The sequence below is a fragment of the Myotis daubentonii genome, chromosome 6, assembly GCF_963259705.1.
Source record: "Myotis daubentonii chromosome 6, mMyoDau2.1, whole genome shotgun sequence".
Classification (NCBI taxonomy): domain Eukaryota; kingdom Metazoa; phylum Chordata; class Mammalia; order Chiroptera; family Vespertilionidae; genus Myotis; species Myotis daubentonii.
Window position 1 is genome coordinate 12092413 of NC_081845.1, and position 16897 is coordinate 12109309.

The window sequence follows — 16897 nt, forward strand, 5'->3', positions numbered from 1 at the left end:
GGATTGAGTGTCGTCCCACGCACCAAAAGGTTGCTGGTTCGATTCCCGGGCACATGCCTGGGCTGTGGGCTCGATCCCTAGTAGGGGTCATGCAGGAGGCAGCCGATGGATATCTCTCTCTCTCTCTCTCTCTCTCTTTCTCTCTTTTCCTCTTTCTCTAAAATCAATAAAAACATTTTAAAAATAAATTACTGAAGAACATCTGAGGCTTTTATATTTTTAATTTTTATTAATAATAACTTTTAGATTATTTAGAGATTTTTACCTTGTAACACTTTGACTTCCCCGCTTGTGTCTTTGCAAGTGGCACCAGGATTACTACCTCCTTCTAATTCATCTAGGTATAAACGGTAACGATGTCCACTCTCATCTTCATACTCTACATTTTCATCATCAGAATCCACTTCAGGAGCCACATAAACTACTTCAAATTCAATCTCTCCTCTCTAAAATGGAGAAAAAAAATAAGGAAGTCAACTTATGTAATTAAAAAAGGATTTCTAAATTCTTTGGGGTAGTAGAGAGAGATGAGGAACAGTAGTCAGACCTCAGATGTAGCTTCCTATCAAGGCAACAAATGACAGTCTAGAACAGGGGTGGGCAAACTTTTTGACTCGAGGGCCACAATGGGTTCTTAAACTGGACCGGAGGGCCGGAACAAAAGCATGGAGGGGGTGTTTGTGTGAACTAATATAAATTCAAAGTAAACATCATTACATGAAAGGATACGGTCTTTTTTTTTTTTAGTTTTATTCATTTCAAGCGGGCGGGATCCGGCCCGCGGGTCGTAGTTTGCCCACGGCTGGTCTAGAATCTCAAGAGGTAAAAGAGAGCTTTGAGGCCATCATGTCCAGACCAACTCCAGGAATCCTCTCTATATTCTTTTGAATATTATAGTTCTTTCTACTGATCACAATATTTTTGCTTATAGATCTAAAAAAAAAGGATGCTTAACTACTCAACTTATAGAATTCTGGAACAAATATTCAGTTTAAGTTATTTTGCCATTTTGTACTTTACATACCAATTCAGCAAATCCATCTAAATAGATATTAAAGGTATACCTGAAGGCATCACACAAACTTTTCCTTGTCTAATTCAGCAAACCTCTACATAATGATTTTGTTTCTTACTGACTAGGTTTTGAACCTTAACTTTCACTGAGTACCAGACACAGTGTTAACAAGGTATTCTGTCAGTAGTAACAGTAATCACCATATTTATTGTGCAAAATCACATCCTTTAGTCTCAGAATATCACTACTGTAGTCTCTTTGACATGAATGAAAAACCCGAGAGTCCTGGAGAAAGCAGATAACTTTCAATATGATAAACAAGTAAAATAAAAAAGTAGAAATTTGACTCCAAATTCCTGCTCTTTCTACCATACTCCACTAAATGTGTAATATTTATACAATTATTCTTTAGTAACAACTTTAGATGCAAGTAAAAAATTACAGATTATATATTATGTTAAAATATTCCAAGTTAGAGTCATCCTATATAATAGTCTGATATAATAAAAGGGTAATATGCAAATCGACCAAACGGTGGAATGACTGGTCACTATGACATGCACTGACCAACAGGGGGCAGATGCTCAATGCAGGAGCTGCCACCTGGTGATCAGTACACTCCCACAGGGTGAGCACTGCTCAGCCAGAAGCCCAGAAGCCCAGAAGCCGAGCTCACGGCTGGCGAGCACAGCGGTGGTGGCGGCAGGAGCCTCTCCCGCCTCCATGGCAGCCTAAGGATATCAGACTGCCTGCTTAGGCCCACTAAGCCGTCAGCTGGACATCCCCTGAGGGCTCCCGGACTGCAAGAAGGCACAGGCTGGGCTGAGGGACCCTTCCTCCCCTCCATGCACGAATCTCGTGCACCAGGTCTCTAATCCTATATAATAAAAGAGAAACATGTAAATTGACCGTCCCTTCACTACACTCACCAGCCAATCAGGGTAAATATGCAAATTAACCCAACAAAGATGGTGGGTTAATCGGCATACACAGATGCCCAGGGGGAAAGCAGAGCAGGAGAGCTGGAGGCTTGGGGGGGCGGTGGCTCCCTCGGTCGCTCCCAACATGGGGAGCACCAGGAATTCTGGGAATAGTAGTTCTGATAGCAGCCACAGGACGGAAGCAGAAGCCCAGAATGTGGAGAGCACCAGGAATGCTGGGAATTGTAGTTCTGGTGGTAGACGGATCTCCTAGACACTAGAGCAGTGGTTCTCAACCTTCCTAATGCCGCGACCCTTTAATACAGTTCCTTATGTTGTAGTGACCCCCAACCATAAAATTATTTTCATTGCTACTTCATAACTGTAATTTTGCTACTGTTATGAATCGTAATGTAAATATCTGATATGCAGGATGTATTTTCATTGTTACAAATTGAACATAATTAAAGCACAGTGATTAATCACAAAAACAATATGTAATTATATATTCAATATGTGTTTTCTGATGGTCTTAGGCGACCCCTGTGAAAGGGTTGTTCGACCCCCAAAGGGGTCGCGACCCACAGGTTGAGAACCGCTGCACTAGAGCAAAGTGAGCCTGGAGCAAGTTACGGTTGCAGTGGGGGATGGAGGGAAAGCAAAGATGAGAGACATAAGTACAATCAGAGTGTCTAGGAAAAATTAAAGGGAAGATATCCAGGAAATCTCCACCAATGAAGCAAAGGAAAAAAAAAGCCTCTATTATTCTGTGAGCAACAAACCAAACTGGGTTGGGGTCTCAGACAATTTGCTCATATGATTGCAAAGACAGACAGAAACTTCCGGATTGGAGAGGGCTCCCCTGAGGGCTCCCAGATTGGAGAGGGTGCAGGTCAGGCTGAGGGACCCCCTCACCCCCAGTGCACGAATCTTTGTGCACCGGGCCCCTAGTCATTTAATAAGAGACTAGAATCATTACACACAAGTCTGGTATTTGCAACTCTCTGAAAAATATGGCCTGCCTTTGCTCAAAAGAAAACATGCCGTTTTTTACTGCTACTCGCTAAGTTAGTCTCTTTGGTTCTCCTGTTCCCAGCAGTTTAAGGATATGCCTCAGAATTTTAATATGTGCTTAGTGTTTCCTTCAAGCTTTATGACTATCTATTTGTATCTCCTTTACCACTCCCATGCTACTGGATGACAGCCAAGCTGGGTTGGGAAAACACCAACTTAAAGAGGCTAGGGTTGTATTCTTGGCTCTCCCTTATCGGAACATCTTTAAAAATATTTTGGGGAGGCAGACAGATAATACAGTGGTCTTCAGTAAGTTCTAGTTGACAGATTTAGGTCTGTGGGTAGCTGTCACAGAGACACAGATTTGAAGCTTAGTATGAGAAAGCTTTCTAAAAATCATCAACATACCACAAAAGAATTGACTGCTTTATCAACAAATCCTTCAATGCAATTATTTAATTAGTAATACTGTAGAGATTTACGCATCTTGTGGAGTTGAATCAAATGAGCTATAAATTCACTTTCAACTCAGATTCAATTCTACACTCGCATACCACACTTATGATCCAACAAAAACTCAATGAACTACCTACCAATGCCTCTCTATTTCCCTCAACCCTAAAGGAAAAGCAAAATAAACTAAACCTTAAGTTTATATACATATCATACCTGGATATGAATACCAACTCTGTCATTTATTTGCCTGCAACTTTGAGCAAATCATTATTTCTCAAAGAACCTTAGTTTATTCATTTTAAATAAGAAGGTTGAGCTAAATGACTTCTAAGGATCTTTTTAGTTCTAACATTTATGACTATAAATCCATTTCTAACATCATATATTCCTATAATACCTTATATTTATATAGTATTTTAGTCATTAATGATGTTTTGCTCTCTAATGTCAGGTCCTGTCCTAACATTTCATACTGTATTAATATACTGAATCCTTACAGCTCTCAGATGAAGGCACTGCAGCATAGAAGATTTGACTTGCTCACACTTACACAGTTGTGGAAAGAACAAGTAAAATGTCCTTTTTCAGTAAATCTGGCTGAATGTCTTCTATAAAAGCCCTATCCCTCCAAAAAAACCTGCTAGCTATCTATACAGAAGCACTTTACTACTTGAGTAACCTCATAGGGAAGTAGAAAATACTCAATAGATTAAAAAAGAACCAATTGATAGATCCAATTTTAATTTCATAAAGGGAACTTACTTGCTGGGAAAGAATAGTTACAGCTTCTTTATGCTTTGTATCCCTTAAGTTAACTCCATTAACAGCCAAAATAGCATCTCCAACGTGTAGTCCTCCACATCTATCAGCAGGCTGCCCTGGCTGGATCTCAGAAATGAGAATTGGAACACCATGTTCTTTCCCACCCTAACAAAAAACAAAACAAAGGCAATCAATTAGTTTACTCTTTGTATAAGCACAGACTATTCTAAAAATAAAATATTTTCTTGCAATATATTTCAGAAGCACCTATACTGTCTCTATAAATGCCGAGTAAAATCTTGTTTGCTGCTTAATGATAAATAAATCATTGAGTTTCAAAGGGTTACCTCTTAGTAAAACAATTAATAACACACGTGCTTTTCTAAAAAGCATCTTACAGCCCCCCTCAACAACTACAATCAGCTAACCTACTTCAAACACAAATAAGAATATTTATGTATTAGTAGTATACAGCACTATTCAATTTTATCAGCTCTAAATCACTAACTGGTAACATAAACCATTCTTTTATGAACCATAAAAACAATTGTAAGCTCATAAGATGAATCTTAATTTCAGAGATGTTAAATGTGAAAAAATATGCAACACAGAATTAATGGAATGCAGTATTTGGTACATATCACTTTCCAGCTTGTATCATAGTTGTGTGTGTGTGTGTATCTTATTTCTCCATTGTATAAACTTTTCATTAGGAGAAATATTCCTACATTAAGCAATACCAGAACTAAAATGAATTCATGCAGTACCTAAGTATTGTCAAGTGAAAATTAGAGTAAAACCACCTTATTCATTCACCTGGAACAAAGTACTAAGCAATAGCAAAATGACTCCAAATATATGTATTTGATAATAGATTGCTCTCAGGAATGTTGCCCAAGATAACTCTTTACAAAGGCATCAAATTTAAAAAGGAAGACTATTTAGACCCAAGAGCCAGTCAAATCTAACAACAAAGAAATTAAACAAGAGAAAGGTAACACATATGCTACAGAAAAAAATAATACAATCTGGAGCCATTTAACACAGAATAGTCATATCCATTCCCAAAGGCTCTTAAAGGCACTACAGAATAGGATACAGAACTATGACGAGTCATAATAAAAATGTTTAATTATAAAGTTATACATAAGTTATTAGCAAGATTTACAAAAAAAAGTTTACACAAAAAGAGTGCCCATGGGGATAAATCCAGTTACTTAGAAAATATATCCAGAATACTTTGTTTCAATGATTTCCAATGTCCTAAGGAGTATGATGATACTGGGTAAATGTAGAAAAGAGACTGGAAGCACTACTTCTTACTGTAATTGAAATCCCCAGGCCTTCATAATCTTCCTTCAGGAGGAGAACTTTTCTAATTGGACCAACACCTTGGCTCTTCTTTAAAGAGTCTTGATCCTTATTGGGGGGGAAAGAAGAAAAATTAGTATCATGTAAATAATATACCAAATAGAGTAAACCCATGCCATACAACTTGCTTTTACTAAATAAATCTTTATTAATTTTCTGCAATGGATACATAGTATGTGTTAAGAAAGTAATTATAGATAAAATGGAAAAGTGAAAATAGTTTTTCTGTTAATATAGTAGAATGTATAGATGACTTTCTCACCCTTTCGTCAAATTCTTTAATACTAATAAAATCTCTTTTTAAACTGAAGGTCATTATAAAAAAATTGTCAGGAATTAATTGAAGAACAAGTATCTTCAAGAAATAAAAATGGGTAATTGTTTATCTTCACTGGAAAATATGGTAAAGATCTATATTTTATTTGATTGTAGAAATGAAAAACAAATTGCCAACTGGATCATTCATTACTTTCTCATTCCTTTGAGCTCTGGAGTCTACCTTTTAAATAAAGGACCTTGCTCCATGAATAATTCCTTCTCTGATAACCTTTTCTCTTTCCCTCTCTACTAAGCTCCTTCCCTATTCGGCATATAAACTAAAATTCCAAGCCTCTTCCAACTTTAAAATACTGACCATGTACAAACATCAAAAATAAAACCCTTCAATCACTTACTATGACCTTTAGTTACTATCCTCCTCCTCCTCCTCCATCTTTCCTTAACTCTCACACAGAGTTAACTTTCTCACCATATCTACTTGCTTGCCTCCCATATTCATTCTCCAATCACTGCAATTAGGGTTTTGCCCCCACCTGCTCCACTAAATTGTCTTCTCCATAGTACCTGGTAACCAAGATGGCTACATCTAAAAAACACTTTTTAGTCACCACTCAATTTGAACCTTCAGAAAGTTGATACTGTCCGCTAACCCCTCCTTGAAACCCTCTCTTTCCTTTGGTTTCTATTACACTACTTTCCTAGATGGCCTGTCTCTGACCAGCTCTACCTCAGGCCCTTTCCTTTTGTGATCAACTTCCTTTCCTCCTTCCATAAAAGATTCTTTCCATTCTTGCCCTTCTGTTCTTTTTACCTTAAATATACTTTCCCTGGGTGACTTCATCAATTTCATAGTTTCAATTATAAATAGATGATTTGCCTAATATTTTTCAACTCAAGACCTCTCTCCTGAATTCCAGTAATATATCCAATTGGACATAGCTTGGCTGTCCACTGGCACTTCATACACTACATGTCTAAAATTGATCTCGTTTCCCCAAAACCTTCCCTTTCCTCTATTTGGTTTATAAATCTATGGCATCAAATCACTCAGTTGCCCAAATAAAAAACGTACTGTCTTCCTTCTCCCTCACCTACTTAACCAAAACCAAGTCCCCTTGATTCTGTCAAACCTGTCCTTCCTCTCAAATGCACTTGCCCTGCTCTCATCACTGTCTCTTCAGATGAGCATAGTATCTTTCTAATGTATCTCCTCACCTCCAATTAGCCCCTCTTCCAATATATCTTCCAATACATCTTCTTCACTATACCAAAGTAACTGTCAAAAAAATGTTAAATCTTATTAACCCCACTATTTTATTTAAAAATCCCATGATTATCAGGTTCAAGTTCAAACTCCTTTATTTAGAATAAAATAACTTGTCATCTGGCAGCTGCTTGTAAGTTAATGGGGACCAACTATGTCCCCGAGAAGACAACGGTATAAGTGTTTATTGCTATCTCCACTCCTCTCCACCAATTTCATGTACATATTAATTCTTCTTACAATACTCTTTGCATTATGAAAGCCATGCTTTACCTGACGCTAAGATATGTGGGCCACTGAGTAGAAGTTTGATATGCTCTTATTATATTAGGCTTGTACTATTAGACAGCTATTGTAATGAAATTTGACAAAGATTTATCCAGATAAAAAGAAATACTCCCCGTACGTGATGGTTAAGAAAGCAGACAATTAGACACAGACACAGATGTCAAATTCCATCTTAATTCAAGAATAAACAGGTATAAACAGTAGTTCAGAATCTACATTTAAATCAAGTTACCAAAAATTCTCTTAAAAAACTACCCAAAAATATTTACCAATTTATCAATATGACTACACACTCTCTGCTAAGCTTAAAATAAATTTTAAAAAAAATTCATGCTAATCATCATACAGGAAAATTGTAAAATATGAGCCAAAGTACTACCAATAGTTCACTATCTTCAGATATATCATTTTCAGGGCACTAATAAGTCTATAAAGAGCTATGGGTTATTGAAACTTTAAATATGTATCTCTTTTAAATAAGGTTAATCCCACTTCCACTTTTTAAATTAAAGTTTTAAATACGAACAGAGTACAAAAATGAAAAGGGCTTCTGATTACGTAAAGAAGGAAGAGGCTGAGGGGAAACAATAGCAAAGCAAACCTACATGGCCCGGCGGTGCCTGCATCGGTCGCTTTAGGTCATTACGTCCTCTACAGGCTCTGATGACAGTTTTGTGACGATGCAAATGTATTTCAGCTTCCAGTTGGTTCCAAAGCTTATCATGAGCAGGTCCCTTCATATCTCGCCCTAATAATTGTATTTGTTGGACCCTTCATATTGCAAAAAGAGTTAATTCAGTTAGTTTTTCATTGTGCATGCTACAGAGAGAATTCAGAATAATTACTGAACATAAGTAGCTTTTGCAAAGATCTAAGTAATAAAAATAATACTCAGGAACCTCCCAATGTCTCTTAGATTTACAAGGATATGAAAACTCTGGAAAGAACTGTGTCTTCAAGGGAAAAAAAGTTAAAAAAATAAGTGAGACATTCTTTAGTCATATGCTTAATTCAAATACATCTAAGAAACAATTTATGAGACTAATGTCAATTAACATATATTTCATGTCTTGCATACAATCAAGATAGGTCATGAACTCAGACACTACTGAATACTAGTCTTCAGATGAGGCTAACTATACTGAAACATTTCTAACAATTCCTTTTTAAACAAAATGATTCTTTTAAAAGTGCTAAGTTATTAGAAAATGTGCACTTCAATATTGTTATTTTTATTTGCTCCACATCAGTTCTAATGTGACATTAAGACAATGAGTGGAAAATTATTTAGTACTAATAATAAATCACCAAAGTTTTGGAATAATTCATTGTGATAATATCACTATTATTTCAATACTAGAGGCCCGATGCACGAAATTCATGCAAGAGTAGGCCTTCCCCCCGCCCCCCTCCCCGCCCCCTCCTCCCTGGCGGCTGGCACTAGCTTCCCTCTGGCTGCCGGCAGGCACCCAGAACCCGGGCTTCCCTTGAAGCCCCGGCTTCATTCAGAAGGTCGTCCAGAAGGACGTGTGGTCTAATTAGCATACTATACTTTTTTTATTATAGATATTTTTGAGGGGTAAGAAAGATCAGGCTTCAGTGATCACAGAAATAATTCCTATGGAAGTTGTGCTACACATGTGAACATTATCTGTCATGTGTCAAGGCAGATAAGGGCTGAAAAATGCAGTTGTAGAATTATTCACATTTAACAGTAAATTACTATCTGTGTGTGTGTGTGTGTATGTGTGTAAACCAAAAAGACTGAATAAATCTGCAATATATAAGGCTATCAATATTAAGTTAACAACAGTAAGCTATAACCAACTGTAAAATAACTCTATTAAATAACTCTTAGGGTAAAGACTGTTTCATTTACCATAGAGGTAAAAGTCAACCTCATGCCGAAACCGGTTTGGCTCAGTGGATAGAGCGTCGGCCTGAGGACTGAAGGGTCCCAGGTTCGATTCCGGTCAAGGGCATGTACCTGGGTTGCAGGCACTTCCCCAGTGGGGGATGTGCAGGAGGCAGCTGATCGATGTTTCTCTCTCATCGATGTTTCTGACTCTCTGTCTCTCTCCCTTCCTCTCTGTAAAAAATCAATAAAATATATTAAAAAAAAAAAAGTCAACCTCATTACATATCCATTTGTCACCTAAGGATACAAGGGTACCCATTTTTTTACACACCTTCCTGCCAGTTCCTTGTCTAAGTACTTGGCAGCCAGTCTTGCCCCATAAACTTCAGCCTGGAGAACAGCTATATGTCTACGAAGGGCTTCATTCTCTTTTCTCAGCAACTTTACTTCAGCTTCAAGTTGAGCTTCTTTCATTTTTTCTTTTTTGTTTGCTTCAAGCTCTCTCTCCTATTGTAATTAAAAACCAAACATAATGTAATGAAAATACTTTGAAGACTCTACAGTAGAGCATATTCCTTAAAATACACAAAAGCACACAGTCTAAATGACAACAATGAAAGCATATGATAAAAATTACCACTTTATTTCTATAAAATAAGAACACAAAGATTTGGATCCAGTTCTTTTTAGCTAGTACCAGAGGTGTTGGAATCACTTCTAGGGAGAGTACTAAGAGACATAGTATTCTTTTTTCTTTTTTAATTAATTTTTTTTTTTAGAGAGAGAGAGAGGAAGGGAGAGGCAGGGAGGAAGGGAGAGAGAGGGGGAGGAGGGAAGAGAGAGAGAGAGATAGAGAGGAAAAGGGGGAGAGAGGGAGGGAGGGGGGAGAGGGAGAGGGAGAGAGAGGGGGGAGGGGGATTGATTTGATGTTCCATTTCTGTATGCATTCACTGGTTGCTTCTTGTATGTGCCATGACCAGGAGTATTGGGACAACACTCTAACCAACTGAGCTACCCAGCCAGGGCTGAGAAGTAGTATTCTTTATGCTCATGTTATCACATAGTAATAGAAGTGGCTTCAATGGATAACTGAATCTGCTCTTTATTTTTGAAAAACTACTCAAGAAACTAGACTAAAATAAAATAGTCATTCTGGTGGTTGTGCCCAAATATTCAATTAACTTTAATGCAATAATTCTATAAAGCTAGTCAAAATCATTCAGCTACATTGAGATATGCTCTATAGTTATCCATCTAAGAAGACTATGGAAAACTTACAATGCTAAAATTAAAACAGATATTCTAAATAAGAGGAAACATTTTATGGTCATGGAGAAATGTTGGTAACAGCTGCGTGAAGAGATTTACACATCAAAAATAAGCTTATCTACAGTGTAGATTATCACTGAATTTGGGGCCCTAGCTCATTTATTTGTCCATATGTTAAAGTGAATGAAGAACTGTTTTCTGAGGAAAATACTGGCTTCACTTCCATATCCTAATGGAAGGATGCATATCCATTTCTAGCTCTCATAAAACGATGTCATCCTATGCTCACCAAGTAGATAGTCCATTATGTGTGAATTTATAGGTGTTAGCCAGAGGGTAAAATCTCAAGATCTTCACCACCAAATTTTTATTATAAGCTTACATGTGAGAAATAATGTTCAGTTTACCTTAAAAGTAGGAAGTACAGTATGTACAAATGTAAATAACCCTCAGGTCCAAGCACAGAGCAGAGGCAGGTACAAGATAACTTAGGAGAGTAGAAAACTGAAGGTACTGAAGGTACAAAATCCTGCCTGAAGGCAGTCAAATTCAAATTCACACACACACAAACAAAACCCTTGAGAGTTGATACTGGCCCTGATAGATTAAAGTGTTATTTTTGGATCAAACAAACAAACAAAAAAGCCCCGAACACTGCAACCTTGCATCTATCCTGAGTAGAACTGCTTTTACTGATTTACAAAATTGCTTTTTCTGCCTCGCTAATTTATAGAAATTATAAAGCCTGTGAAAATATGGTTATATCTGTTAATAAGATGTGGAAGACACGTCACTATACTGTCAAGTCTCCTTTATGAGACAGACTTAAAGATTTACTATAGCACCAGGAAAATTTGTTTATCTTGAGCAATAGGCAAATGATAGTTTCTACTGTTGGGGTACTGATTACGATAATTATTTCCTTTTTTATTCTGGATATTAAGAAGCTGAGATATTTAAACAAATTTTTAGCAATTCGTGGACTATATTATGGTACTAATTGGGTCTACTGTTTTGACTACAGTACATCAGCATTTGCTATATTTAATACCAATAGATAATATATTCAAATATAAGTGAGTACCACAATCTTTAAAAAAATTATACAAAGCTAAAATAAATGACAACTTCTGTGATTAAGAATATTTGTTATGTATGTGATAAGCAGAAAGAAATTAATCTGCAGGCTTTTACAACTTCTGTTTTAAAAAATTATGAGTAGAACATCATTTTTAGATATTGTTTTAAAAAATTTGCAGAACTGATAATCCTCCATTTTAAACAACTTTCAAATTTTTAATATGTCTATTTATTTCAGAACCTATTCCTTAAAAGAGAAGGTATCAGTTCTAAAAGAAACCATAGTTTAGATTACATTAACAAGACTTTTTAATGACATTTATTGAGGGTTAATGCTATTGTTTCAGAAAAAGAGTTCCTAAAGAACAAGAATTCTTTGGCTTACTGGCTAATTAAACTTTACATTGAGAATTATCTACTCACAATTACTTTAATGAGCTATTTACACAAAATTTATGGAATCTAAGAAACATAATAAGCCACTGCTTTGCTTTAATGATTCAAACCCCTAATGAATCTGACAAACTCTCAGGCCTGAAATTAAAAGATACAAGTAAAAAAAGGACTGAGAAAACTGAACTTGATCACTTCTAGATTTAAAACAAAACAAAAAGCCCAAATTTTTTTAGTTAACCAATTTGTTATTATTATCTATAATAATTAAAGCATAATAGGCTAATTATGCTGGAGAGCTGAACGGCCTTCCAGATGTCCTTCCGGACAACCTTCCGGATGAAGCCGGGACTGCGAGGGCTGAGGGCAGCCACTGCAGCTGTGAGGCCCAAACCCCTTGCACAAATTTCGTGCATTGGGCCTCTAGTTAGGTAATACTCAAGAAGTTCATTTTGTATTTAGATAGCCAAACAGTATATTTTCAAAAAAAGGGAAGCCATATGACAAACTGGAACCTGGTTAGGTTGGAGTAGTGGGAAAAATATTAAGAATTTGTGATATCTTCTAAAATAATTTCTGGTAAAGGGTTTTAAAATTCAGTAAAGCCACACAATTATTCTGAAGACTGCTACAACACATGCAGTGAATGAATAAGAAACCAACATGCACATTCTTTCTCTGGGAATAAATTCAAATAGCAAAGAGGGAAACTGGGCCTGTTTAATATTTTCAAAACACTCAAGTGGGAAAACCAATTGCTCTTTTGGAGTAGAGGTGTGAGCAAGTTACCAGGCTCAGAAGTTGTTAAAAATTGATGAGCTCTGCAAATAATGGCTACAAATTACAAACACACAAGAAAAATCTTTAACAACATTAGTGAGAAAAGAGCAATGGGCCATCCACTGAACTTTTCAGGTACTAGCACATTTAGAAATTGCCATCAACATCATTTTCAAATACAATGTGCAAAGAAAACACTAAGAACACTTAAGCATGACATTATAAAGCAAAACAGAAACATACTTACCAGCTCCTCCACAGAGGGGACAGACTTAAGATATAAGAAAAAAGTTTTATAATTAGAAAAACATCAAACAAATGAATTTATCTAGTGGTATAATCACTACAAGGAAAATTTCCATATGTTGAACAACATTTGGGTAAAATTCATTAGAACAAATATATGTGCAAATCCATAAGCAATAAAATAGTAACTGTATAGTATTAGATTAAAATTTTTTGTTTTATCAACATTAGTCACCACACCTGGTTCAGTGTCGTTCCACTACAGCAGCCTATAGTTCAATCTAATGTTAAAACTTTATGTAAATTCCTTTCTAGTGAAAATGCATGTTGTTAACATTGTTTTCTCAATGTTAATATTATATATTCCAAAGAAGCTGTTATCTGACTCGTGTCAGTTAAATAAAACACTATTAACTTACATTCATAAAATTTCAGAATTTAAAATGACTTTGGGAGATTATATTCATTTAAATAAATTCTAATGTAGCAGTATTAAAAACTAATTAGCCAACCAAATAGAATTAACTAAAAACAAGTAAAACTTAAAAATGTATTTTACTGTCATCATTAACTGTGTGCCCTACAGTTAACAAAATGTCTGGCACATAATACATACTCAAGACATGAATTAAGCTGAAATCAGACTTAAAAAATATTTACCTAAACACCCTATACTAATTAAGAGGGCAATGGCTAATGATGGAAAATTTGTACAATGAATTATGCAAAATAAAGTTTTCAAGTGGCAGGGAAAATGTCTATAATATATTTAGAGCAAAACAAAACATGTGCCATTGGTTGGCACCCAATGCATTTTCCCCTTCGTCCGTATTATCAGAACTCTGATTTAAATGGAGGTGGCCATGTGACCCACTAAGAGTCTGACAAGGAGCTGAGGATAGCCAATGAGATGGCCAAACTGACTGGCAAAAACCGTTGAGGAGGAGTTCATGAAAAGTTCTTGAAAGAAGGCTAATGCAGCTGGGAATCATCCTCTTGCCCTTCCCTTAAACTCTGGAATGCAGACCTAAACAAATCCTGAGGATAAAAATCATGAGCCAAAAATGACGGAGCATAGTAACAAAAGGAAGCCGGATCTCTGATATGTGTGGAGCTGCCATATCAGGTCTACACTGTCTGTCTCAGAGCTTCTTTAATTGAGAGAAAATAATATGTACTATTCAAGAATAAATAATTTATACTATTCAAGCATAATCCCAATTTTACTTGGGATTTCTGAACTTAACGCTGACAGAGTAGGGCAAAAAAAATTTTATATGCTATAATCCCAAGTATCTTTTAAATATATTGATACAGATATTTTTAAATAGGAAAATCCTATTCTAAGTACTCATTGGTTATTGATATTATCACTGATCTTCTCTGGGGATGAGATTTTTGAATGATTGCACTGATCTTTACATTTCCCGTATTTTCTAAAATCCCCATAATGCACACACCTTTTATAATTAAAAGGCCTCACTAAAAATTGTTCCCTTCATCCTCTAAAATGCATGTAAGTATAGGGTACCTTATAAACTACTTACCAGTTTTGCTTTAATAGTACCAGAGTCGACACTTTGACCAGTTTTAGCATGAAGCTGAAGCTGAACAGAGTGCAATTGTAAAAGCTGATCATGTACTTCTTTCTCCAGTACGACTTTCTCTGCTTGGGTCTCTGTCAGTTCAGATTTCAGATCCACCAACTGTGCCTTATAAAACAATAATAACAAGCATTAAGTATGCTTCATTTTCTTTATTTTGACTCTAATTATTACTGTTTAAGAATGAAATAGAAAGACTGTCTTTGAAATGAATAGATGAACACTAGAAGACAAGTATCTGACTGAGCTATAGAACATCCAGGTACACTGACAAAATCAATAGTGCAAGATATTTGAGTGACAAGAGAACTGTATCACAAATAGTATCTTCTAATAACACAGAATGCTACTTCATTTTACTTAGTTTACTTTAAGGCTTTCACTGTTTCACCTTTATCTACAAAGTTTATGAAAATATACTGTATGGGATGGTTCACCATCCTGCAGAGATAGTATGTGCTTTAGTGATGAACTAATACTAACAGTTTCTTAGAGGAGAGTCCAGTAAGTGGTGCTTTGTCCTCACCCCGAAGAACACTAGCCCAAATCAGCCCAACCACTATCTAGTACTTTAGATGCTGAAGTGTGAGCTACTGAGGCTACAGTGGGTCTTAAGATCAGGATTAACTATAAGCTACAGTTAACTGTTACAACACAGCAGAACACCTCTTCAGAACCACTTATCCATTTTATCTGAAGTTTTTCATTTTTCACAACTGATTCATTGCTTTGCAATAGTGCACAGGATATGTCCTTTATGTGTGTTTGGTCTCCCCCCCAGCCCTAACCAATAGATTAATCAAGGCAAGGCCTTAGTTTTCTATTCAACATGATTTTACAAAGTATCTAGGGGCCCAGATTATGTCAGCACAATGAGAAAAAAATCTGTGAAAATAATTTTAAGATTATAATAATTTATTCTCTTGAGAACCTTTCTTATCAATGGAGGTGATAAATATGCATGCAAACCAAATAAGAAAAATGTGGCAAGCTACAGATATATTTAGAATTGGTCTGGTCCCAAGGCATTCAAAGTAAGGAAGGCTTTCAGAAGGTTAGTGAGGACAGAGTTTAGAAGGGCTTTGAAAGAAAAGAACAACAAAGACAAAATAGAAGCAATTAAACAATCTAGAAATGAGAAGACTAGCAGAGAGACTAGAAGCAATTCAGGCAAATTCTGAGTACAGAGACCAGAGGAATAATCTCTACTAGAGGCCCGGTGCATGAAATTCGTGCACTCGAGGGGTCCCTCAGCCCAGCCTGCCCTCTTGCAGTCCAGGCGCCTTCAGGGGATGTCTGACTGAAGGCTTAAGCCCACGGGAAGCAGGCTAAGCTGGCAATCGGACATCCTTAGCGCTGCCGTAGAGGCGGGAGAGGTTTCTGCCACTGCCACTGTGCTCGCCAGCTGTGAGCCCAGTTTCTGGCTAAGTGGCTCTCCCCCTGTGGGAGTGCACTGACTACCAGGGGGGAGCTCCTGCATTGAGCGTCTGCCCCCCGGTGGTTAGTGCACATCATTGCAACTGGCTGTTCACCGTTCAGTCGATTTGCGTATTAGCCTTTTATTACATAGGATATCCCAACTGTACCAACCAGTGCCTACTACATAAAAGATGCAAAGAGAGGATGCAGCTATCAAAATTCAAAGCCTCATTTTATTTTCTGGGAACAAGATAAGTGTTTAGAATTTACTCTACATTTAGTCCTATTTAAGTAACTCTTCTTATCTTATATAACAGGGATCCTCAAACTTTTTAAACAGGGGGCCAGTTCACTGTCACTCAGACCGTTGGAGGGCCAGACTATAGTTTAAAAAAAAACTATGAACAAATTCCTATGCACACTGCACATATCTTATTTTGAAGTAAAAAAACAAAACGGGAAAAATACAATATTTGTATTTGCATGTGGCCCACGGGCCGTAGTTTGAGGACCTCTGCTATATAACAAAGAGCTAATATGCTAATTAGACTGAACAGCTGAATGACCTTGTGGACGACCTTCTGGACGAAGCAGGGGCTTTGAGGGCTGGCTGAGGCTTCGAGGGCCGGCCAAGGCAGTCAGGGCTGGGAGGGCCAGCCAGGCTGCAAGGGCCAAGCTCCTTGCACGAATTTCATGCATTGGGCCTCTAGTCCTATATAATAAAAGGCTAATATGCAAATCGACCAAATGGCGAACGACCAGTCGCTATGATGCGCACTGACCACCAGGGGGCAGATGCTCAACCCAGGAGATGCCCCCTGGTGGTCAGTGCACTACCACAGGGGGAGTGCTGCTCAGCCAGAAGCCGGGCTCATAGCT

At 37.0% G+C, this 16897-nt stretch overlaps 1 protein-coding gene across 3 annotated transcripts in view; it reads right to left on the minus strand.

Annotated features, from left to right (window-relative positions):
• The window catches only part of GOPC (golgi associated PDZ and coiled-coil motif containing), a 31104-nt gene that overhangs the window by 4501 nt on the left and 9706 nt on the right, over nucleotides 1–16897 (minus strand). Inside the window, exons 2-8 of one of the 3 annotated variants that reach the window (XM_059700157.1) lie at nucleotides 14543–14707; nucleotides 12997–13020; nucleotides 9559–9734; nucleotides 7975–8140; nucleotides 5491–5586; nucleotides 4168–4332; nucleotides 266–446 (exon numbers count right to left, since the gene is read on the minus strand). In XM_059700157.1, coding sequence (XP_059556140.1) covers nucleotides 266–446; nucleotides 4168–4332; nucleotides 5491–5586; nucleotides 7975–8140; nucleotides 9559–9734; nucleotides 12997–13020; nucleotides 14543–14707 — 973 coding nt within the window. The remainder of the gene's footprint in view (nucleotides 1–265; nucleotides 447–4167; nucleotides 4333–5490; nucleotides 5587–7974; nucleotides 8141–9558; nucleotides 9735–12996; nucleotides 13021–14542; nucleotides 14708–16897) is intronic. The other 2 variants (XM_059700158.1, XM_059700159.1) reach the window with 2 other exon arrangements.